This window comes from Phoenix dactylifera, chromosome 11, assembly GCF_009389715.1.
Source record: "Phoenix dactylifera cultivar Barhee BC4 chromosome 11, palm_55x_up_171113_PBpolish2nd_filt_p, whole genome shotgun sequence".
In the NCBI taxonomy this organism is placed as follows: Eukaryota; Viridiplantae; Streptophyta; class Magnoliopsida; order Arecales; family Arecaceae; genus Phoenix; species Phoenix dactylifera.
Window position 1 is genome coordinate 18,889,065 of NC_052402.1, and position 23,776 is coordinate 18,912,840.

General features: G+C 40.3%; 1 protein-coding gene across 11 annotated transcripts; it reads right to left on the reverse strand.

The window, feature by feature from the left end:
- Positions 1-1,042: 1,042 nt before the first annotated feature.
- On the reverse strand, positions 1,043-22,787 carry LOC103714895. 11 transcript variants are annotated; one of them, XM_039131829.1, is made up of 10 exons: positions 21,935-22,785; positions 21,284-21,738; positions 7,248-7,435; positions 6,155-6,221; positions 6,029-6,063; positions 5,693-5,781; positions 2,469-4,946; positions 2,307-2,367; positions 1,929-2,154; positions 1,043-1,853 (listed from the first exon to the last, which is right to left on the reverse strand). In XM_039131829.1, the coding sequence occupies exons 1-6, from the start codon at positions 22,686-22,688 to the stop codon at positions 5,772-5,774; spliced, it is 1,509 nt and encodes a 502-aa protein (XP_038987757.1). In that variant the 5' UTR covers positions 22,689-22,785; the 3' UTR covers positions 1,043-1,853; positions 1,929-2,154; positions 2,307-2,367; positions 2,469-4,946; positions 5,693-5,771. The 11 variants fall into 11 exon arrangements, with proteins under 11 accessions (XP_038987757.1, XP_038987752.1, XP_038987755.1 ...); XM_039131824.1 differs by having other exon boundaries at positions 1,929-2,367; XM_039131827.1 differs by having other exon boundaries at positions 2,307-4,946.
- Positions 22,788-23,776: the final 989 nt, after the last annotated feature.

The window sequence follows — 23,776 nt, forward strand, 5'->3', positions numbered from 1 at the left end:
GGAAGGGGGGAGGAAGGGACAAGCCCATCCCAGCGTAGCAGCCCCCACCCCGCCAGGAGAATGTTCGATGCGAGCAGAAATGACCGTGTGTTGAGCACCCCGACTGGTTTTTACACATACCCTCCCCTCCCGTGGGCCCGGCTCGGTTACTCCTCTGGGTTCCGGCACGAATACCACGTATGAGTACGTCATACCTAGCACCACCGAGGCTACTAGCAGTGCGATATGCTCTTTCAGACCCCGTGTCCGAGCAGGGAGCATCCAATCTCCACAATTTAATCGACGCCCGTGCGTTTCGAACTCGAAACCATTTGGTTGGAAGTAAGGCCACGCTTCCACTAGGCTACCACCTCAGTGGTATAAAGAATAGCCCTTTCCCTGTAAACTTATCCCCTCAAATGATAGCCAAGGTAAAAAAAAAAAAAAAACTAATGCCAATGAACATAATTTGCTGGAGTATATTCTATTTAAGGAAATATTGTATGGCTGGTATATAAGAAATATCAAAGGAATTTTGAAATAAGCATTCAGGACATTATAGACATCCACATGAACATGACTCATAATTTTTTTTTGTCTTACACTTTATTCTTTGTCATCATTTTTTATCTCATATTTTGTTCTTTGTCATCATTAATTAGAATTTTTTTGGGAAGTTTCACCTCTTTTCATTATTTTGCAACTATTTCGGATGACAAGGAATAATAAAATCATCACAAAAAGTACAATCCTGTAAGCCAATGCTTTTACCATATTTATGTGTCTGCCAAATAGAACAGTAGAATAAATTTTATTTTTAGCTTATACATTGGAATTTTTAAATTTTTAGCTTATACAAAAGCTGAATTTTTAAATTTTGACTTCTATTCCTTCCCTTCACCATTGGAATGAGGTTTAGATGGAACCAGGTTAATAGCACGACACTGCTGCTTGCATTGGCACCAATTGCCCCATGAAATTAATGGACCTAAATGTTCATCTCTCCTAAATTTCAGAGTTCGCATCAGTAAACAAGATTGATGATAAAGACATCTAGCTGCAATTCACAAAGACTTGGTCACAAGTTGCTCATTTATTGTATGAATTGCAAGTCACGATACAGATTGTTTGCATCATATTTTCCATGACTGACAATAAAACAACGAGGACTACTCATGCAAGAGCAAGTTGATTAGTAACACTTTCAGTGTATTACTGTAACGCCAAGTTTTTATTTAAATTTTTCTTGAAGCACTCCGAAGCAGCAAACAAGGAATCTTCCTTCCCAAATGGCCTTCCTGCACGCCCACCTTCATCTCCCTGATCCTTGCCCTCACCCTCCCGCCTTCCTCATCATCCCCCATCAAGCACTTCACCCCACCTCTCCAACTCATCCGAGCTCACAAATCCTCCATTCCAATGATCCAATCTCAGTTCCAATGCCACATCATTCCCCTTGACATCTCAAATGCATACAGATGCCTCTCAGCTTTAAGTGGCCACGCAGCATTGGCACCCCAAACCACGAACTCTCCAGGCAAGAGTTCCAACCACAATGGGTCGCAAATCCCCTGCTGCCTTGTGAGCTAATACCTCATCAAGGCTGGCATTGGTTGGCGTCGGCAGGTGAATCTTTGATGGAGTGCGCATGGCAAGGCCTGCATGAACTGGTGCCCACTCCGTTTCAGTCCAAAAGCCATCTCCCTCACTTGTGGAGCATTAAAAGCAGCCCAAGCTTCCAAAGCACAAGAACATGACTGACCCTGTTGGCTGCCTGTCAAGCCATTCAATGCACTCGTGCTGCTCCAGGCCAGCCTTGTTGGACCCAGGTGCTAGCAGCGGTCCTACTGGGAAGATTGGCAGTGTAGATTTATCTGCAAAACAATGGCCATCTGTCAAGGACACAGGTGTTCACGGCTCCAACTAGGCAGAAGTGTTCACTATTATACCTTTGGTCTTCCCACACCAGCGGCCATGCTTGACGCATATGGTGTAACCTTCGTCATTCTTGTCTCTCAAGACCAGTGGAATGGAGTTGGGTAGCAGCAGCAGGAGGCGTGGGACATGGACATCCCCTGTTTTGCTCCTTGCTTGTGATGAGAATCAGATGGAGGATACAGAGACAGCATGAGGTTGAGCATGGCTAAATTTGAGGTGAAGATGTAAGATGGGATGCTGCGCTTATCAACACATCAATCATTGTGGTGCAGAAAAACTCAAGGACAAAAGCAACCACTGGAACAGATGATGGGGGGAGATGTGGCAGGAGACAGCACACTCGAGTAGAGGCTTGCGAGCCTCGATGAAGTGAGTAATATACACCTCACCTTTTTTATTCTGCATGTGGAACGTTCAGCCGAGGGAGCCCCTCAAAGCAAATGCCCAAGCCTGAGGAGACGACGGACTCAATTTAGCTGGTGTGGTGGATGACCAAGCAGCGACAAGATGATGAATTATTGAAACAGTGATGGGGAAGTAACAATCTAGACCTTCTACAAGTCGTTTGACTAGCTCAATAGTGGAGATCAAATGCCCAATTCCAAGGCTTCGGCAAGAAGATGTCTCCTACTTTTTCCAGACTTCCAATAAGAGTTATTGATTTGTAGATCAGAATGCTGGCAATCATCAGAATTAGCAGGTTCAACTTGAATGGCTCAAATAAAGATGCCATAACCAAACCTCAAGGTTAACCGATCCATGTGGCTGGGTGGGATGAGGACGCAAGACAGTTCAACACAGTTTGACAAAAGAAGTGCCGGCATAGCCCTGAAAACGGACATTCTAGAAGGGAATAAGAGAGGAAGACAACGCTTTTGGAGCTGTGCTTCTGGAGTCTTCAGCTGAGATGCCCTGTAAAATGAGACTAAATATCCAGAAAGTCTCAGGGAGGCAATAGAAGATATATCATGCCGCCAGCTTCAGTGGTTTAAAGACAAACAATAGAGGACAGGAAAAAACAGAATATGAAAGCATTACACCATCCTGCCAAGCATCAGGTTCTACAAATACATGTAGACCTCAAAACAGATGCCTTGAGGTTCATGCACAATTATTAGTGAAGAGCTCTGTTAGAAGCATGACTAGATAAACCAAGTTTGTCAAGGCTATAAAAGATTTATGTCCACCAATCTGTGACTTGAGAAGGTTTCGTTCTTGAACAAACACATCCTTCTAAGTCAAAGTGTCAATGAATTTGGGGCAAATATTTTACCAGACACTTTACATTTGGTGTGTTTGGTGAACCCTAACATGAGACTGACAAAGGGAACAGATGATGTATTATCAACTTTTCATCAACTAGCCCCGCAAGTCAGCCATGGTGATGAAAATTTGCAAGCCACATCAGCAGTCCTCTTAGCATGTCCCTTTTTTGGGTTTTGCTAGCATTGCTCTCTCTCATAACATAGAGAGAGAGAGAGAGAGAGAGAGAGAGAGTTGGTAGAGGTAAGGTGCTCCCAAGAGGATACTAAGATGATCCTCTCACCTTCAAAATCAATGATAAACCATCTAAATTGAAAATCCAAACCAGTAAGTATGATCTATACTACAAAAATGCCTAGAAACCAAAATTTTTATATTTTGGTTCTCTAATCTATGCATAAAGTTTGTACAAAATGAATAATATTAATTGCACTAGCATAGTAACACAAAAATTGACAAAACCACTTTATGGATCATGATCTACACATCTTAAAACATGGGTAAATTTAAATTTACTTGGTTTTGATGATTAGAATATAGTAAACATGGTATCAATATATCATGTTATCAAAACCTTCCAATTTGATATCTACTTGATGATTAAGTTAGTGACCATTAAAAACATGAATTTTGGTTTTTATACATTTATTATAATGTAGATGATATTCAATGTTTTAAATCTTCAGTTTAGGTAGTCTATCATTGACTTGAAGACAAGAGGACCATATCAACTATCCTCTCGATAGGATCTAAAATCAAACGAGTTCTGCATCAAAACTACAGCTTAGGAAATAAAAAGCATTGAGTACTTGCAACTTTGTCATATAGTCTGATGACACTCAAAAGTAGACAACACTCAAAAGTAGACAGAAAGGAGGTAGGCTTCTACTTAGACTTTAGAAGAAACATATTATAGTGGGCGGGAGGCTAAAGGTTCTAGGATTGATGATTGCAACTTCAGTCAGGAATTGATCCTTAAATATGGCAAATTGATAATTCAACAACAATAAAAAAATGATGGCACATTGACCAACAAGGCCACTTAGTTTCTTAGATAGGCAATGCTAAACACCATATAGTTTGATGACACTCAAAAGCAGATGGAAATGAGGCAGGTTCCGAGCCTGACTTTAGAAGAACCATATGAATTTTCTTTCTTTTTTTTGGCGGGTGGGGGGGCCTAGATCACTGATTGTAACTTCAGTTGGGATACGAGTCTTCAAAATGGCACAATGATAGCATCCCAAAAGATTAGGCAATGCATGACCAATAACGCAAAAAGTTATAAGGGAAATCATGTATAGGGGATAGGGGATGCTAGCTGCTATGATAGGGAGGTAATCATGTATAAAATCATTGTGGGATGGAGCAGCAATCACAGCAAAAACACTGGTGGGTACATGAGGCATTGCAACAAAGGCTTGAATAATAAACAAAAAGTTTGTGCATTCAAGACAGGGTGGACAATCAATAGCAAAAAATGCAGTAAGGCCCTGTTTGGATGAAGCGCTTGATGTCCTTGGATAGTTGGTCAAAAGTGGGAGATCCCTTGCTAAAGAATCCAATGAAGGAACCATATAAGGACAGGGAAAGGTTTTCATCCCCATTATTCCTAGATTTTGGATAAGGATATCTGCTTCCAATGTGACTTCTCCAATCCAGAAAAACCACGATCGTAGGTTTGCTGGTGCTCCCCGTTGGCTCCCTCCCTTTGCCTCTCTGGAGGAAGACTCCCCATGATCAGAACTGTCAGCAGACAGTGGCTTCTGCCATCCAAGCAGGGCTAAAGAAATTTCAGCAGTAATAATGGGTGGCAGAGCATAAATGTAATAAGACCAAGAAAAAGTGACACCTAGAAAGGATTCAAATTACTTATATTGGACATAATTAAGCAACTGAAAATGATAATTTGTAGGCAGAGGATTAAATGCGATGCAGAGACGATTTATGTAAGTATTTACCCTATTTCAAGAAAGGCAAAACCAGCATCAGCATGCAAACACTAGGAAAACAACAAAGGTAGAAATACCAAATAGAGGAAAGAATGACAAGCTATTTCAGTGGTGAGTATGAGCTGTCAATAACCATACCAAATGGTGGAATCACTCAGTTCTTCAAAACATGGGAGGTGATGAAATAGAGATCTATAGACCAAAAAAGGGACAGATAAACATGAATTTGTGGCCCATCCTCTGGTTGAAAGGATCATCAAGCACTTTTCATGACCCAAGAGGATAATCTTTGGATGGTGGTCCTTGGATGATCAAATTACGGATATGAACCCTTTCAATAGGAAGTCCATCTGCCTATGAAACAGAAGCAGAAAACAAGAAATGCCCCTTAAGCCAAACAAAAGGGGGTAACCAATTAGGGTGTGCATGCTGATTGGGGAGAAATTAACAATGCAATACAAAATGCTAACACTCCCAAAAGAAGTAGCATAATAAGAACTTCAGGAGAAAACAAATAAACTGGGCTTTTGGTAGCCCATGTTTAAAGAGTTAGAACTTACATGATTAAGGATGTCCATGCTGCCCTCAGAAAAAAGAGCTCAATAAAAACCTGACTTCCATTACCCCTTTCCACTCCAACTATACGCACCTATCATTCAGGGGAAAAAAGCAGTTGATAAAATTATAAGGGAAAAAGCCAAAAAAGGAGATATTCTAATCCAAAAAAATAATAGAAGATATTGAAACCATGAATTGATTACATCAAATACAAGATTTGTGAGGAGAGAGGGGGCAGAAAAACAGAAAAATATGATTGCTTGGAAAGCACTAGAATGATGAGCAGCACATATGTATTAGGAAACTTGAATAATATATAGAAAAGTGCAGATTATTGCCTCATCATATTTCTCCATTTATCCTTCAAATCAACCTGTTCAATGAAACAATGAATTGTTACTATTGATATCCACTAATAGAGAACAAAAACCAGGTTAAGGCTGATAATACGAATGCATTGATACCTCTGTTCTGTTTTTGAAAATTTCAGGATGGCAACTCTTAATGAATTTCCAGTTCCCTACTCCATGCCTTCACATTGTATTGGAAATATACATTAGGAAGCATATCCACATTGCTCAAAGTATTCAAATTGAAAATAACTCAAAGATCATATAGAAGTTTGAGACTGGAGTTATCAACAAAAGTTAAGGTTGAAAACTTCATATAGAACTTTATGCAACAATTTTTTTGTGATTATTCTTAAGCAAAAATTCCATCCTCTCCATATTAACATCAGTTGGATACTTATTAGATCAAGGAAGGCTGAACCAATCCGAACCAAGTGGTTCAAACTGTACCGAGCCAAACCGATCAAGAATCAGAATGGCTTAGGCAATCAGGTTCAGCCCTGTTTAGTCTTTCAAAAGCCCCCAAGACCTTTGTTCGGTCTTTTAAACGCTCTCAAGACCCAATTCAGAATTTTAAAGGCTCCCGAGCTTCGTCGCACATCCCGAGCGCCTCGCCCCCAACCTTCCCACTAAAACCCTAGAAGAAGGTCCTCTCTCCCTCTCTAACTCTCCCTCTCTCCCTAAAGTGCTGCGCGATCTCAAGCCCCCTTGTCTTCATTGGTTAGCTACTGCCTCTGGTATGGCAGATGCCATGACTGGGAAAAGCGAGATCCCGAGCTCTCCCTAGAAGAAGGTCCTCTCTCCCAACCTTCCCACTAAAACCCTAGAAAAAGGTTCTCTCTCCCTCTCCGGCTCTCCCTCTCTCTCTCTCCCCCCACTAAAACCCTGCGCGATCTCAAGCCCTCTTGTCTTCATTGGTTGGCTGCTGCCTCTGGTATGGCGGATGCCATGACTAGGAAAAGCGAGATCCCAAGCCCCTCGTCCTTCATTGCTTGGCTAGGATGGCTATGCCGAGGCTCTGGAGGTGCTTGGAACTCGGATGGGAGGTGCTCTTTAACCCTCCTCTCCATGTTTCAGTACGTTCTGGACGAAATGGTATTGACCCATCTCGTACTGTACCGGTCGCCGACCGGTACAAGCCCCAATACCGATTCGGCAGACCTTGTATCAGATGATTATCTCAAAGCAAAAAATATCAATTTCATACCTCTCAACAGCCTTCCTCAAAGTCTCCTCTTCCAGCGAACTCCATTTCCTTTTTCTTCTACGTATGATGAATGTTTTATTATCTTCCAGCGGTAAAGATAATTTTCTTCTCTTTGAGCTTGGGGACTGAAGTTTATTTGATGGATTAGCTGAATTTTCGGATGGAGATAGAATGGAATCTTCATCCCACTGCAGAAAAAGAAACAGGAAGAGAGAAACAATATCTTTGAATGAAAGTTGACTATAAAATAAACGCTGGTCACGTGATAAAATTGCATTGATGTATGCATGCTCTAGGTTCCCAAGGATTAATGATGCACCTATTTTACAAATTTCTTCTCTAATGTTACCAAATGAAAAAAGAAATCCATGTATCAAATAAGCAATATATTAAGAGGGAAAAAAGTCAATTAACATTACTCAAAAGAATGCATGTGTTTTTTCCAAACTACCATATTTTCCTTCAAGAATTTCAATTTTATTTTTTTTAATTAGGCCAAATGTACGTCACTCATGTTGAATAGATTGTTCATATTACAGTGAGGAAGCCAAAGACTTGCATGTCACAAAATTGGTACATGATGTAGAAAAACAATCAACAAAGAGAGTAAGAAATGACTATAATATGAAAAGCAAAAATGAATCCTCATGTTAGTTTCCATAATAAGAAGCACCATTATTCTAAATCTCCATGGGAACAGAATCATATATTCATTTGCTGTCCAAGTTACTCCAATCCTAACGAACAACAATTTCAACTACCAACTCTTTTTCCAAAAATTTGGATTGGTGAACCCTTCCTTCTTCACCAGTTTTTTCAAATTGAGGGCTTTTTGGTCAACATAAGCATATTCTAAGTACTTTCTTGCACAATCCATTTGAGTGGTCTTAGGTCCATCGCTTCACAACTGTTTGACACAAATTTAAGAACCAGTCCAATGTTACATCCCTTTTAGAATTTCATTGGACATGGTTGTATCATGCTAATCAAGTTTCCATCACTATGCTCGTACATTGGCATGATTTCTATGCTTCTTCTTATGTTTCCATTCTCCACTATGCCCTATGTCTAACTTGATATTCTACCATCCTTGTGAACTTGGACCTTCTCTATTCCCCACATTGTGAAAGACAGCCTTACCAGCCATACAGTTATTGTATAAAGTGTTAGATCTCAAAGGCATTTGTGTCACATAAGAACTTAGAGATACACCAACCCATTTTATCAATCTCTCTGTGTTGACATATACCAATTCAGTGTTCAAGCCTATGCATGTATCCCAAATTGACAAAATCTTGTAACATGAGGCCTCCACTTGATATGGATATCAATAATTTGTTTATTAGTGATAGCCATAAAGTGGTATGACTTGGTATCAATTCATGGTATAAGCCAGTCATGACTAAAATTCAATCATTTTTCCTGCAAGTATCAGCATTTGATATTGGTCTTTAATACATGATCTTAAAACTCCAATGCCTCCTCTAAGTACAACTAGTACTTCTCAGGATACTCTGGCATGTGCTTTCTCCAAGTCATTAAAGAAAATGTGTAGGATCATAATCTTCTTTCTATCTTTCATCCAGCTGCCTAAGAAAGCATAGCTTCCACTAAAGAACTACGTGACAAATCAAATGTGCACATAATGGAAAAGGTTATATATGTGATTGACTTTATAAAATTAGTAAAGCTATTCACCCAGCAGAAGTGGAGTGAAAGTACACGATCATTTCTAGCGCACAATTTGAGATCCACTTCTTAGTCCATATGATAGATTATGGTAAGTAGCAATTTATGAAGTCTGCTGAACTATGATGAGGCTAAGCATATAAATCTCAAGAGTCTTATCTGTATGATGCATGCGTTCCATGTATAAATCAATCAACACTTATTCTTGGTAAGAAGATTATTAATTATTAATTATAATAAGATGACCCAATTATATCAATGAAAAGGGCAAGTTCCTACATAATCATGCATTCAAAAGAAAAAAAACAATTTTGTGTAACATTAGACTAACAGAATCCAAGATATTTGCTATCACATCATATCTTTATGGCTAATCATTGACCAAAGCATTAGAACATCATTGTTACCTGAAGAAAATTGCAATCCACAACTTACAATTTGTGGAGTGATTGGTTATACCCCTATTTGATTTTGATGAGCTCAAAACATTTGTGTATATTTCATGTTGTACTAATGAATTCAATCTAGTGTTTCAGGCAAATATATGTGAATTTATCTTTAAGAGTATCGAGCTTTTGTTCAAAGTCATTTGGCTAAGTGTTGAACACAATTAAGCCAAAGTCTGAAGCTCGAGTCGACTCCGAAAGATTGCAAGTCGACTTTAAGTGTTTCAGAGGTTTTGGCACAAGCTCGAGTCGACTCCGGTACACTACGAGTCGACTCCGACTGAGAACAGACAGAAGGACAGAAAGATGAATTTCAGACCCTGTCACTAAGTCGACTCCGACGATTTCGAGCCGACTCCGATGCTTGCCGAGTCGACTCCCGACGGTTTCGAGTCGACTCCAAGGAGTAACAGACAGAAAGACAGAGAAGTGTTTTCTAGACCCTGTTACCGAGTCGACTCCAGAAGGATTCGAGTCGACTTCAACGTTTGGCGAGTCGACTCCTAAACATGCAAGAGTCGACTCTCAGAGGAAAGCAGACTGAAAGGCAGAAAACCAAACAAAGTGACTCTGTGAACGAGTCGACTCCGAGAATACGAGAGTCGACCCCAAGTCAGCCAAGTCGACCCCAACAAAGTGCGAGTCGACTCCGAGGCAGTTCAACTCGAAAGACAGAGGATCAGTTTTCGGGCTCTGAGAGCCGAGTCGACTCCAAGATAATCCGAGTCGACTCCGAGGCAATTCAACTCGAAAGACAAAGGATTAGTTTTCGGGCTCTGAGAGCCGAGTCGACTCCAAGATGATCCGAGTCGACTCGAGAAAGAAATGCAGAAAAATAGATATCTGGAATCCTGAGAACGAGTCGTCTCCAAAATGCCAAGTCATCTCCAGATCTTGGCAAGTCGACTCCAGGTTTGGCCCGAGTCGACACCAAGACGGGACAGCACTTTAATTCAAATCCTGAACAGTGGGCGAGTCGTCTCCAGTAAAGCATGAGTCGACTCCAGCAACAGCCGAGTCGACTCCAGATCGAGCGAGTCGACTCTGACCCCAACGGATACATTGTCAGGAGGTGCAGACTGTGCAGAACGGCCACAAATCAGTGTCTAACGGCTATTTTTCAAGGGGGATTGCTTAAATAGCCAGAGTGAACAGTAGTAGACATGAAGAGAGTTACTCCATCTGTGCATTAAGTGTTTTCCAACTACCAAGAGTCTATTGAGAGAAAAGACAAGCAAAAAAAGGAAGAAACGCAGTCAATACATTCCTAGAAGTCTTTCCTTCGCATTCAAGGCTCTTCCTCTGACATCAGATCTTCAGTGCACTCAAAGAGGAGACTCAGAGTTCGAGAAGCCCTTTCTTCCTCTTCCAAAATCTGTTTGAGGGCTTCTAACTTTACTCTATTCATATTGATTCATATTTGCTTGTTAAGAAGCTTTCTTTATATCTTTTCCTAAACTGTTTTCTTACTTGATTCAATCAGGGGATTGAATCAAGGATTGTAAGGTTTGTTGGTGAGCCGAAGTTAAAACCAACGGTGTAAGGGTTCAATTGTGATCCCGGAAAAACAATCGGGTGGTTCTAGTCGGTGAGCCTGTGAAAACCGACCGAGTTCGTTGTGATCTCGCGAAAACAACAAGTTGGGTTGTGAACTTGTAAAACAACCGGCTGTAATCCAAGGAATCATAGTGAACTCCCAAGTGAAGCTTGGGGAGTGGACGTAGGAGTAAGGGTTAGCTCCGAACCACTATAAACTGGTTTGTGTTTGTATTGGTTGCTGTCCTCTCTCTCTCTTCATTCACTTCATCTAGTAACTTAACTAATTTGCTTGCAATAGATTTAGTTAATTACTAATCATAGTTTTTAATTGGTCGAGAATTAATCCAAACCCAATTCACCCCCCCTCTTGGGTTGTCTTCTTGGGCAACAAGTGATATCAGAGCCGGAGCTCTTATATTAAAAGAGTAAAAGATCAAAATGACAACCCCTTTTGGATATTCTCTTAGTGAGGGGCAATCTACCAATAGGTCTCCATTCTTCAATGGAACTAACTACACCTATTGGAAGGCTAGGATGAGGATATTTATCCAAGCCCAAGACTATGATGTTTGGAGCATCATAGTTAATAGACCATATATTCCTTCTATTTATGTAGATAACATTACTATACCCAAGCTTGAAAAAGATTGGGATGACAATGATAGAAGGAAGGCACAACTAAATGCCAAAACAATGAATGTACTTTATTGTGCCTTAGACCATAATGAATTCAATAGAATCTCTACTTGCAATTCTGCAAAAGAGATATGGGACAGACTTGAAGTGACCCACGAGGGCACGAATCAAGTCAAGGAATCCAAAATAAACATGCTAGTTCATAAGTATGAACCATTTAAAATGAAATCTAATGAAACTATCACTTGCATATTTACTAGATTTACTGATATTGTCAATGGCCTAAAAAGCCTTGGCAAAAGTTATACTAACAGTGACCTTGTCAGAAAAGTTCTTCGATCTTTACCAAGGTCATGGGAAGCCAAGGTAACGGTGATCCAAGAAGCCAAAAACTTGAACAAGCTGGCACTCGAGGAGCTCCTTGGATCCTTGATGACACATGAGCTCACAATGAAGCAACACAGTGAAGAAGAGTCCTCCCACAAGAAAAAGGTAATTGCCCTTAAGTCTACTTCTTCTAACAAGGATCCCTCTTTCAGTAGCAGCAGTGAAGAAGAAGACAATGAGGGAGATGAAGATGAGGCTCTTCTCGTGCGAAAGTTCAGAAAATTCATCAACCGAAAGAAGTCCTTTCATCAGAGGAGAGGTTCCTCAAGTTCCTAGAACAAGGACAAAGGTAAGAAAAGGAAAAGTGAGGGAATCGGTTGCTATGAATGCAAGAAGCCGGAACATTTCAGAATCGACTGTCCCTTGCTGAAGAAGGGCAGCAAATACAAGAAGAAAGCTATTGTCTCCACTTTGACAAACTCCGATCAATCATCATCATCATCGGATGAGGAACAAGAGGAAAAAGCAAATTTTTATTTCATGGCAAATGATAATGAGGTAATATCTGAAACACATTTAGATTTTACCTTTGATGAATTATATGATGCTTTTAATGAACTAATTGATGAATATAAGACAATAAACCTTAAAAATAAAGAATTGAAACTAACTAATCAATCTTACACTCATAAGTACGATAAATTAATTAAGGACAAGGACTCTATCATCAAAGAAAACTTAGAACTTAAAACAAGCAACCAATTGCTAACTCAAAAAACTAATACCTTAATTAAAGATAACGAAAGACTAACTAAGAAAGTTTCAGAACTTAAAAACAGTAACCAAACTATAAAAGATAATCTTACAAAAGACTTAAACTTACTAAAAACAGAAAAACTGAAGTTAACAAAAGAACTTGAAAAATACAAACCTATTGTAGAAAAGTTTACATATAGTTCTGAAAAATTGGAGATGATTCTTAATAGTCAACGAGCTGTGTTTAATAGAGCTGGTTTAGGGTATAAGCCTAAGAATAAGCAAAAGTTTCTTAAAAACTTTTTTGTAAAAGCTGGAGAAAGTAAAACTAAAAATATAACCTATTTTTGCTGTGGAAAAGTAGGATATAAAGCTAATGTATGTGACCATAGAAAAATAGAAGCTAAAAGAAAAATTAAAAAGGTTTGGGTTCCAAAAGGAACCAACATAGCTAACCTTGAAGGACCCAAGAAAACTTGGGTACCTAAAACTGTATGATTTCCTTGTGTAGGAGTGTCTTGCAGCCAAGGTCGACAAAAACTGTTGTTACTTGGATAGTGGCTACTCAAGACACATGACGGGTGACAAGAAGCAATTTTTCACCCTAGAGCCTAAAAAGGAAGGTGCTGTGACTTTTGGAGACGATAACCAAGGTCACATCATTGGCATAGGTAAAGTACAAATCACCTCTTCAACCTTCGTTGATAATGTACGATTTATAGATGGTCTTAAGCATAACTTACTTAGCGTTAGTCAATTATGTGATAGAGGTTTTGATGTTCTGTTTAAGCCATCTCTATGCATCATAACCAACTCAATTGACAATAGCTTAGTATTCAAAGGAATAAGACGTGGCAATGTTTATGTAGTAGATCTTGAAGATCTCGCCAATAATAGCCGTTGCCTAGTAGCTAGTGATTCTAAAGTCAATGATGCAAGTTGGTTATGGCACCGTAAATTAGGTCATGCAAGTATGGATACAATATCAAAATTAGTTAAAAGAGATTCTGTGATTGGTTTGCCAAAGCTAAAATTTGAGAAAAATAAAACTTGCGAAGCATGTCAATATGGCAAACAATCTAGAAGTTCCTTTAAATCCATAAATTGTGTCTCTACTGCTAGACCCCTTGAACTACTTCACATGGATCTTTTTGGACCAACTAGAACCACAAGCCTTGGTGGAAACAAGTATGGTCTTGTCATTGTAGATGATTTTTCTAGATACACATGGGTCATGTTTTTAGCTCATAAAGATGAAGCATTTTCAGTATTTAAGAAATTCCATAAGAAAGTAACTAACTCAAGAAATGCTTCAGTTATAGCTATTAGGAGTGATCATGGAACGGAATTTGAAAATCATCTATTTGATGAATTCTGTAGTAAAAAGGGAATAACTCATAATTTCTCTGCACCTAGGACACCACAACAAAATGGAGTTGTGGAAAGAAAGAATAGAACCCTAGAGGAAATGGCTAGAACCATGTTGTGTGAAAGTAACCTCCCTAAGTATTTTTGGGAAGAAGCCATTAACACATCATGTCCTATATTAAATAGAGTTTTATTGAGACCAATTATAAAGAAAACACCTTATGAACTTTGGAAAGATAGAAAGCCCAAAGTAAACTATTTTCATGTTTTTGGGTGTAGGTGTTTCATTCATAATAATGGCAAAGATAACTTAGGCAAATTTGATTCCAAATCTGATGAAGGTATCTTTTTGGGATATTCTACATCAAGTAAAGCTTATAGAGTGTTCAACAAAAGAACCCTTGTTATTGAAGAGTCTATACATGTTGTTTTTGATGATACTAATGATGTCTCTTCTAGCAAGAGAGTAGCTCTTGATGATGATGCAGGGATACTTGAGGAAAAGATGAATGACATGATATTACAAGAAAATGAACCGAAGCAGATTGGAGATACATCAACAAACCAAGAGGTAATTATTGATCATGGATTTACTAAGGCTTGGAGGTATGCTGATGGTCATCCTAAAGAATTAATCTTAGATGATCCATCTCAACCTGTTGAACTAGAGCCTCTCTTAGGAACTTAAATAATCATCTTGCATTTGTTTCACATTTAGAACCTAAAAACATAGAAGAAGCTGAAAGTGATGTAAATTGGATAAATGCTATGTAAAAGGAACTTAACCAATTTACAAGAAATAAAGTATGAAACTTAGTTGAAAGACCCACTGAATACTCAATAATAGGAACTAAATGGATATACAAAAATAAACTTGATGAAAATAGAATTGTGATTAGAACAAGGCTAGACTAGCAGCAAAGGGCTATAATCAAGAAGAAGGTATAGATTTTGATGAGACTTTTGCTCCTGTAGCTAGACTTGAGATAATTAGATTGTTACTAGCATTTGCATGCAATAAAGATTTCAAATTATTCCAAATGGATGTAAAAAGTGCCTTCTTGAATGGGTATATTAATGAGGAAGTTTATGTAGAACAACCTCCTGATTTTGAGAATCATCAATACCCCAATCATGTTTATAAATTAAACAAAGCACTTTATGGTCTAAAACAAGCCCCTAGAGCATGGTATGAAAGACTTAGCAAATTTCTATTAGACCATGAATTTTCTAGAGGAAATGTTGATACAACTCTATTTTTGAAAAAGAAAAACAAAAATATGTTGGTAGTGCAGATTTATGTAGATGATATTATTTTCGGTGCTACTAACAATCATCTTTGCGAAGAGCTTGCTGAGTTAATGCAGAGTGAATTTGAGATGAGCATGATGGGAGAATTGAACTACTTCCTCGGACTTCAAATCAAACAATCCAAGAAAAGGATTTTCATCAATCAAGCTAAATACATCAAGGAAATGCTAAAGAAGTTTGATATGGATGGAAATAAGTCAATTGGCACCCCCATGAGCTCATCATGCAAACTAGACAAAGATGAATCAGTTAAATTAGTAGATCAAAAACTGTATAGAGATATGATAGGATCTTTACTATATCCTACAGCAAGTAGACCTGATATTATGTTTAGTGTATGCATGTGTGCTAGATATCAATCTAATCCTAAGGAATCACACCTAATTGCAGTTAAGAGAATTTTTAAATATCTCATAGGAACAAAAAACATAGGTCTATAGTACTCTAAAGAATCAAGCATAAATTTAATAGGGTACACTGATTCAGACTTCGCTGGTTGTAAACTTGATAGAAAAAGCACCAGCGGATCTTGTCAATTTTTAGGAGAAAACCTAATTTCATGGTTTAGCAAGAAACAAAACTCGGTTGCACTATCTACGACTGAAGCCGAATATGTTGCTGTCGGGAGTTGCTGTGCTTAAATTTTATGGATCAAACAACAACTTGAAGATTATGGCATTAAACAAAATAAGATTCCCATAAATTGTGATAATACAAGTGTCATAAATCTAACTAAAAATCTAATTCAACACTAAAGAACTAAACATATTGAGATAAGACATCACTTCATAAGAGATCATGTGTTAAATGGTGATGTAATGCTTAAATTTGTTTGCACTGATGATCAACTTGCTGACATCTTCACAAAACCCTTGAGTGAAGATCGATTTTGTATTCTTAGAAAAGGGTTAGGAGTGATTGATCTATTCTTGTGATACTCCCCTATAATTCATTGATTTTGATGATTAGCTTATATTGGATATAGGATTTCTTGTCTATGGTCATCAAATCATTCCTTAAGTTATAAAGATTCCCATATCTCTCTCCTTTGGCACGGAATTAACTGAGTTCTTTGGTCATGTGCCAGAGTTCGAGTCGACTCGAATATATTTTAGAGTCGGCTCATGGGCGAGTCGACTCGCGCATATTTAGGAGTCAACTCGAGGTCGAGTTGACTCGAGACTTACCAGAGTCGACTCGAGGTCGAAAATCCGACTTTTAACCCTAAGCGGAATCTTTTTTCTCTTCACTTCTATTTTCAGCCGCCACTGTTCAAAAGCCCTAGAGTCATCTCCTACCTCATCCCCGACCTAGTTTTGGCCTATTCTCTCGAGTTTTCTTCCATTTTTCTTGTCCATCCCTCGGGTTTTAGGTCAAAATGCCTAGGAAAGCCGTTGTCCCGAGCCGGAAGAGACCTCTCTCCGCGAGCGGTGCCGAGAGACGGTCCAAGGCGAGAAACGAACCCGTGAGGCCACCACCTCCGGTTCCTTCTCCGCCGAGGACGGTTCCCTCGCAACCGTGCGCTGGGAGGGTTGTCTCTACCGAGAGACAAGTCAACTTTGACTTCCTCTTCCAGGAAGGGTTCAACCTAGGGCATCACCTTAGAGCCCAAAGTTTAGAATATTTTTGCTCTCTTGACCTCCCTACCTACCCAGGGTTAGAAAATTTTATGGGGCCGTCACAAGGGGTGGCGGTGGTGTCTAAGGGGTAGTAGCCAATGTCCCCATTTTCATTTCCGAAGATCTCATTGCTAGGATCCTCCACCTGTCACGCAATGGGATCGCTCCCACACATCCCGCAGATAGGACAGAGGCCCTTACGGCCATTTTAGGGAGACCACCCCAATCCCCCATCGAGGAGGTGTCTGCAAATCAGCTTTCGGCTGAAATGCGACTCCTCCTGAACATCATATCTAGGACTCTTTTTCCTAAGACTGGTCGGTTTGACTTTGTCTCCGAAAAGGACCTAGCATTGATGTTCTACATCCTACATGACATTCTCATAAACTTCCCAAAGCTAATCTATAGGTATCTCTGTGAACCCTTAGATAAGCCTAGGCTAAGCCTTCCCTATGGTATGCTCTTTACTCTTATCTTTAGGGAGTTAGAGGTACCTGTCCCTGAAAAAGAACCCACACGCTCCCTTAGGTTCACTGATCACATGGGTGAGGGGACTCTCCACAGAATGTTCCATAAAGTCGAAAATGTTTGGGTTAGAAAAACATCTTCATCCACACCATCCGACCCTACCACTCATCCCTCACCTAGTCCTGATCATGACCAGGACCACTACGCAGCTCCTCCCACTTTTCCTTCCACTTCTGGTCCTTCATTCCCATCTACTTCTGCTGGACCATCTACCGCGCCACCATCTCAGCAACCTTTAGAAGTCCGGATCAGCACTGAGCAGCTCCGAAAGATGAGACAGGAGATTGTGAGGGAGCTGAGAGATGATTTATTGAGAGAGCTCCGAGGTCCACTGAGTGCTCCCTCCTCTGATGTCGTTCCCTCCTTAGCAGCCGTGTCCAAGATGGTAGCAGACGTAAAGGATGATACGAGGAAGATGCGAGATAGCATCAGAAACGAGCTAGGTAGCCAGAGTCAGAGTGCAGAAAGGCTAGCAAATGCCTTGATCTCCAAACTTGACACCCTCCAAGAAAGTGTGACCCAGCTCACTTCGATACAGTCTAGGGCCACCTCGGAGATCATCGAACAACTAGGGAACGTCTCTGAGGGGATAAGCTTGGTCATCAAACATACTAGACTGAGTACGGGAGCCACATCCTCCACTACAAAGAAACCCTAGTGTATTTTTTTTATGATGTACAGTCCCTTGAGGACTTTTTCTGTTATGTAATCACACTTGTACTCAAATTTGACTTTAATACAATGAGTAGAAATTTCCTTTCAAAACTATGCAATTTGAGTTCTTATACTTTTCTGTGTTTTGTGCCTTTTTGCTATGATGACAAAAAGGGGGAGAAAATATGATGAATTGAAATGTAAAGGGAATCACTAAAAAGAAAATCCTTAAAGCAAAAAGTAATTTGTTCTTAGTGGATTCGATACCTCGAGGCTCATTATCTCTCTGTTGGGGCTCCTCAAGGAGTAATCTCCAGAATCTATTAAGAGATATTCGGAGATTAGTTGAATCATACTCAAAAATAAATTGACAGATTTTTCCTCTGAAAGTAAGAATTTAAGCTCAAAAGCTTCAAGAAAACAAATTTATTAAACACATATAAGCCAAACAATTGATTACATAATATGAAGGCTTATATAATTGCAAATGAAAGGGGAAGCTCTAATTTCAGGATTTACTGATTCATACCCTTCAATTTTGGATAAATTAAATGACTAGACATTTGAATTCATTTCAAAACTTTACTATAAATCACCTTTTGGTTGAGCAACTCATTTTACAAATACTCAATATTTTGTCATCATCAAAAAGGGAGAGATTGTGGAGTGATTGGTTATACCCCTATTTGATTTTGATGAGCTCAAAGCATTTGAGTATATTTCATGTTGTACTAATGAATTCAATCTAGTGTTTCAGGCAAATATATGTGAATTTATCTTTAAGAGCATCGAGCTTTTATTCAAAGTTATTTGGCTAAGTGTTGAACACAATTAAGCCAAAGTCTAAAGCTCGAGTCGACTCCAGAAGATTGCGAGTCGACTCTAAGTGTTTCAGAGGTTCTGGCACAAGCTCGAGTCGGCTCCGGTATCCTATGAGTTGACTCCGACTGAGAACAGACAGAAGGACAGAAAGATGAATTTCAGACCCTGTCACCGAGTCGACTCCAACGATTTCGAGCCGACTCCGATGCTTGCCGAGTCGACTCCCGACGGTTCCGAGTCGACTCCAAGGAGTAACAGACAGAAAGACAGAGAAGTGTTTTCTAGATCCTATTACCGAGTCGACTCCAACGTTTGGCGAGTCGACTTCTAAATATGCAAGAGTCGACTCTCAGAGGAAAGCAGACTGAAAGGCAGAAAACCAAACAAAGTGACTCTGTGAACGAGTCGACTCCGAGAATACGAGAGTCGACCCCAAGTCAGCCGAGTCGACCCCAACAAAGTGCGAGTCGACTCCGAGACAGTTCAACTCGAAAGACAGAGGATCAGTTTTCAGGCTCTGAGAGCTGAGTCGACTCCAAGATAATCCGAGTCGACTCCGAGGCAATTCAACTCGAAAGACAGAGGATCAGTTTTTGGACTCTGAGAGCCGAGTCGACTCCAAGATGATCCGAGTCGACTCGAGAAAGAAATGCAGAAAAATAGATCTCTGAAATTCTGAGAACGAGTCGTCTCCAAAATGCCAAGTCATCTCCAGATCTTGGCGAGTCGACTCCAGGTTTGGCCCGAGTCGACTCCAGGACGGGACAGCACTTTAATTCAAATCCTGAACAGTGGACGAGTCGTCTCCAGTAAAGCATGAGTCGACTCCAGATCGAGCAAGTCGACTCCGACCCCAACGGATACATTGTTAGGAGGTGCAGACTGTGCAGAACAGCCACAAATCAGTGTCTAACGGCTATTTTTCAAGGGGGACTGCTTAAATAGCCAGAGTGAACAGTAGTAGACATAAAGAGAGTTACTCCATCTGTGCATTAAGTGTTTTCCAACTACCAAGAGTCTATTGAGAGAAAAGACAAGCAAAAGAAGGAAAAAAACGCAGTCAATACATTCCTAGAAGTCTTCCCTTCGCATTCAAGGCTCTTCCTCTGACATCAGATCTTCAGTGCACTCAAAAAGGAGACTCAGAGTTCGAGAAGCCCTTTCTTCCTCTTCCAAAATCTGTTTGAGGGCTTCTAACTTTACTCTATTCATATTGATTCATATTTGCTTGTTAAGAAGCTTTCCTTGTATCTTTTCCCAAACTGTTTTCTTACTTGATTCAATCAGGGAATTGAATCAAGGGTTGTAAGGTTTGTTGGTGAGCCGAAGTTAAAACCAACGGTGTAAGGGTTTGATTGTGATCCCGGAAAAACAATCGGGTGGTTCTAGTCGGTGAGCCTGTGAAAACCGACCGAGTTCGTTGTAATTTCGCGAAAACAACAAGTTGGGTTGGGAACTTGTAAAACAACCGGCTGTAATCCAAGGGATTATAGTGACTCCCAAGTGAAGCTTGGGGAGTGGACGTAGGAGCAAGGGTTAGCTCCGAACCACTATAAACTGATTTGTGTTTGTATTGGCTGCTGTCCTCTCTCTCTCTCTCTTCATTCACTTCATCTAGTAACTTAACTAATTTGCTTGCAATAGATTTAGTTAATTACTAATCATAGTTTTTAATTGGTCGAGAATTAATCCAAACCCAATTCACCCCCCCTCTTGGGTTGTCCTCTTGGGCAACACAATTGAGAATGCATTCAGACCACCAGCCAGTTCATCCCGTTTGACCTTGATTTCTGACTGCTGACTCCCTCTCCCCCTTTCCTTCCTCTAACACCCAACCTGCTCCCATTCCGCACATTTCATCCTTTCTCAACCAGGACTCACACCCATGCAATGGATATCCACATTTCCCAAGTCCTTGCCTGGGCTGCAGGACCTAAACAATCTGCTCAAAGCCATCAAGTTCGAAGCTTTTTTTTGGGAAAAACTTCAACTTAACTGGGAGAAAACCTATGCACTCCCAAATACTAGACAGACCGAAAAATCCAATCAGGCTTACAAACATTGATATCAGGAGATCGGTTTTTCATTAATAGAGTTCTATGTCATCTAAAACTTATAAAACCAGCTTACAGGAGATCTAACAATATAGGATACTTTAACATATATCAGACATGTCAATTAATGTGATCTACTGCAAACAGAAAACTAGAATCAAGAAGTAAAGCTAGCTGAAGATGATTCCATAACAACTGGGGCCACCCACACAAAAATAGGGTCATTTATGCAGTATAAAATTCATTCAGAAACATAATGGTCAGCATAAAAGGTTCGAAATCATTACTTCAAATTTACGGGCAGTTGGGTTCCAATCCATTAAACTTGGCTTCTGTGCTCCAGCGTGATCCATGCTATCCCTAGTATATGAACAGGTGCCAGGATTGCCATCTTTGGTACCCCTGTCAATAGAAGACAAGAATGTCCTTTCTCTGTTCTCTTCCCCATGCTTCAAATAAGATGGATCTTGATCCGTAAGATTTGGCTGAGACATTGCATCATGATCATTTTCAGGCCCCTTACCAGCACCGTCATTGACAGAAAACACAGGATTTAAGTACATTTGATTTTGGTTTTCTTTCATATTATCTATTTTAGCAGGTAAAACACTTGATCTAAACACATACTTCATTTTCATAACTTCAGTGGCGGCGGCAGGCAAGCATTCAAATTTGTCAGTAGAGCATCCGCCTTGTTCAGGTGCATCCTTACTCCTACCCAGCACACTCCCCTCAAGCTTCTCTATCAAATAAAATTACCAGTATTTATTTAAAAAGAATCCTCACAATTCAGTAAAATTCATGGAGCAGAATTCATGGAGCATGGCGAGTATGAAAATAGTTAACACGATATGTCTCAAAAGTTCTAAGCAAATTGGCAACGAACTAATTTTGGGAGCTACTCAACGAATTACTTCGAGGCAAAACAGTAAACTAACCTAATTCCAGCAATCCAGATGATTTTGCTCTATCACCATCAGGTAGACCGTCGCATCTCCCATCTTCGACCCGACCGGCTAATAAATTTCGCAACATCACATCCAATTCCCCCACAGAGCCATCACTCCCAGTTCCTAAGCTCCTCCTCCAGTCCTCGCTGATTGCTTCCGCTACGCGCTCTAGATAAGGAGGCCCCATCTCCTTCTCAGCCTCCTCCAAGTAAACCCTAACCGCGTCCAAAGCCGCCATCTTCGTATCCCTCCCCATGAGATCGACCCTCACGATGGGGTTGACGACGGCCTCCTCCATCTCCTTCCTCGCCTCCCTCAGCGTCGCCGAGACCAGGCCGGCGGCCTCCGACCGCTCGAGGTCGGCCACCCGGCAGCTCCAGATCCGGTTGACGGCATCGAAAAAGTTCCCGCCGCGGTCGTCCTCGGAGCGCCTCCGGAGTAACCGGGTGGTGCACTCGACGGCGACGGCCGCGTAGGCGGCGGCCAGGGAGTCGGAGGGGGCGTCGGCGCCGGCGGATCGGTCGAGCTCTTCGATGAGCTCGAGGGAGAGGAGAGTGCGGTCGGAGAGGGAGCGGAGGGAGAGGTCGGAGGAGAGGCGGCGGAGAAGAAGGGTTTTTTTGAGTCGAGGAGGGAGGGGGGAGGGGAGGGGGAGGGCGAAGAGAAGCTCGTTCGCCAGCCAGTCTTCGACGGGCCGGCGGAGGACAAACTCGAGGATCCACGAGGCTATGCGCGGGCCGAGCATCGAAGAAGGCGACAGGTGGGCTGCGGGTATGAAGGAGAGGCGAGGGAGAAGAGAAAAGAGAGAAGAGGTTCGTGATTTAAACGGAGAGAAGGTCCGCCGTCCCTTTGAAGCCAGAAGTCCACAGTTAAATTCATAAGAGATAACATAAGAAGGGACTGATGGTTAATTTTTAACGTACGGACTACGAAGGGCAAAATTGTTGTAGATCCCTGCGCGTATTACATAATTAATACTTGCGATTTACAGAATTAATACTTCAAGTTCAGATGTGAGAGGTGACAACTTATTCCGCCAATCAGATATCCGATCCGATCCTATCTTAATAGAACAGATTTTATCAACCCATACCGGATGGGTGGGTATAAGTAATAGTAAAATCCACACCGAATCTAATTTGGATAATATAACTTTTCACAAATTCACTTTCTAAGACAAAAAAAAAAGGTATACACAAAATTGATTTTTATAATTTTATCAAGCTCAGTCCATCTAACTTGCTCCATTTTGCCTTGAGGCAAGTACGAGATAGGCATAGGTAATAGTCTACCTAACCCATACCTGACTTGTTGTCATCCCTATGGGATGTAGGGTAGAGGCATATAATTTGGCTCAAGAGTTGAAAAGCCATGCTATACTTTTGTAGGCAAAAAATAGCTTTATGATTTATAATTTGGCTCGAGAGTTGAAAAGACATGTTATACTTTCTATTCCTAATGAAGCATATCACCGTTGAAATGTTAAGAAATCAAAATTATTTATTTTAGTGATCTTTAATCTACAAATGAATAGGTGCAAATATATATTGTTAGAATGATATGAAATCATGTTTCCTATAAACCAATTGTTATCTAGTAATTATCAATCTATACATATTTCAACATATATAGATCATAATCAATAAAAAGAATTCTCAATTTAAATACTTTATCATGTGCTTTACAATGCTAGTACAATGGAAGCCATTCATTTTTATATCCATATGATCCATAGGATAGAGACCACTAAAACATATAAATTATAATCAATAATATGAATCCACAATTTGATTGCTCTATTATCGATTTAGAAATCCAAAGGAGTAGATTTCA

Bases quoted from the DNA above. Each gene is read 5' to 3' on its own strand.
- LOC103714895 (XM_039131826.1), bottom strand. From the start codon at position 22,688: ATGCTCGGCCCGCGCATAGCCTCGTGGATCCTCGAGTTTGTCCTCCGC. The intron at 21,739-21,934 runs GTTAGTTTACTG...TTTATTTGATAG, and splicing joins ATCTGGATTGCTGGAATTAG to AGAAGCTTGAGGGGAGTGTG. The intron at 6,222-7,247 runs GTATGAAATTGA...TACAATGTGAAG, and splicing joins TTGAGGAAGGCTGTTGAGAG to GCATGGAGTAGGGAACTGGA.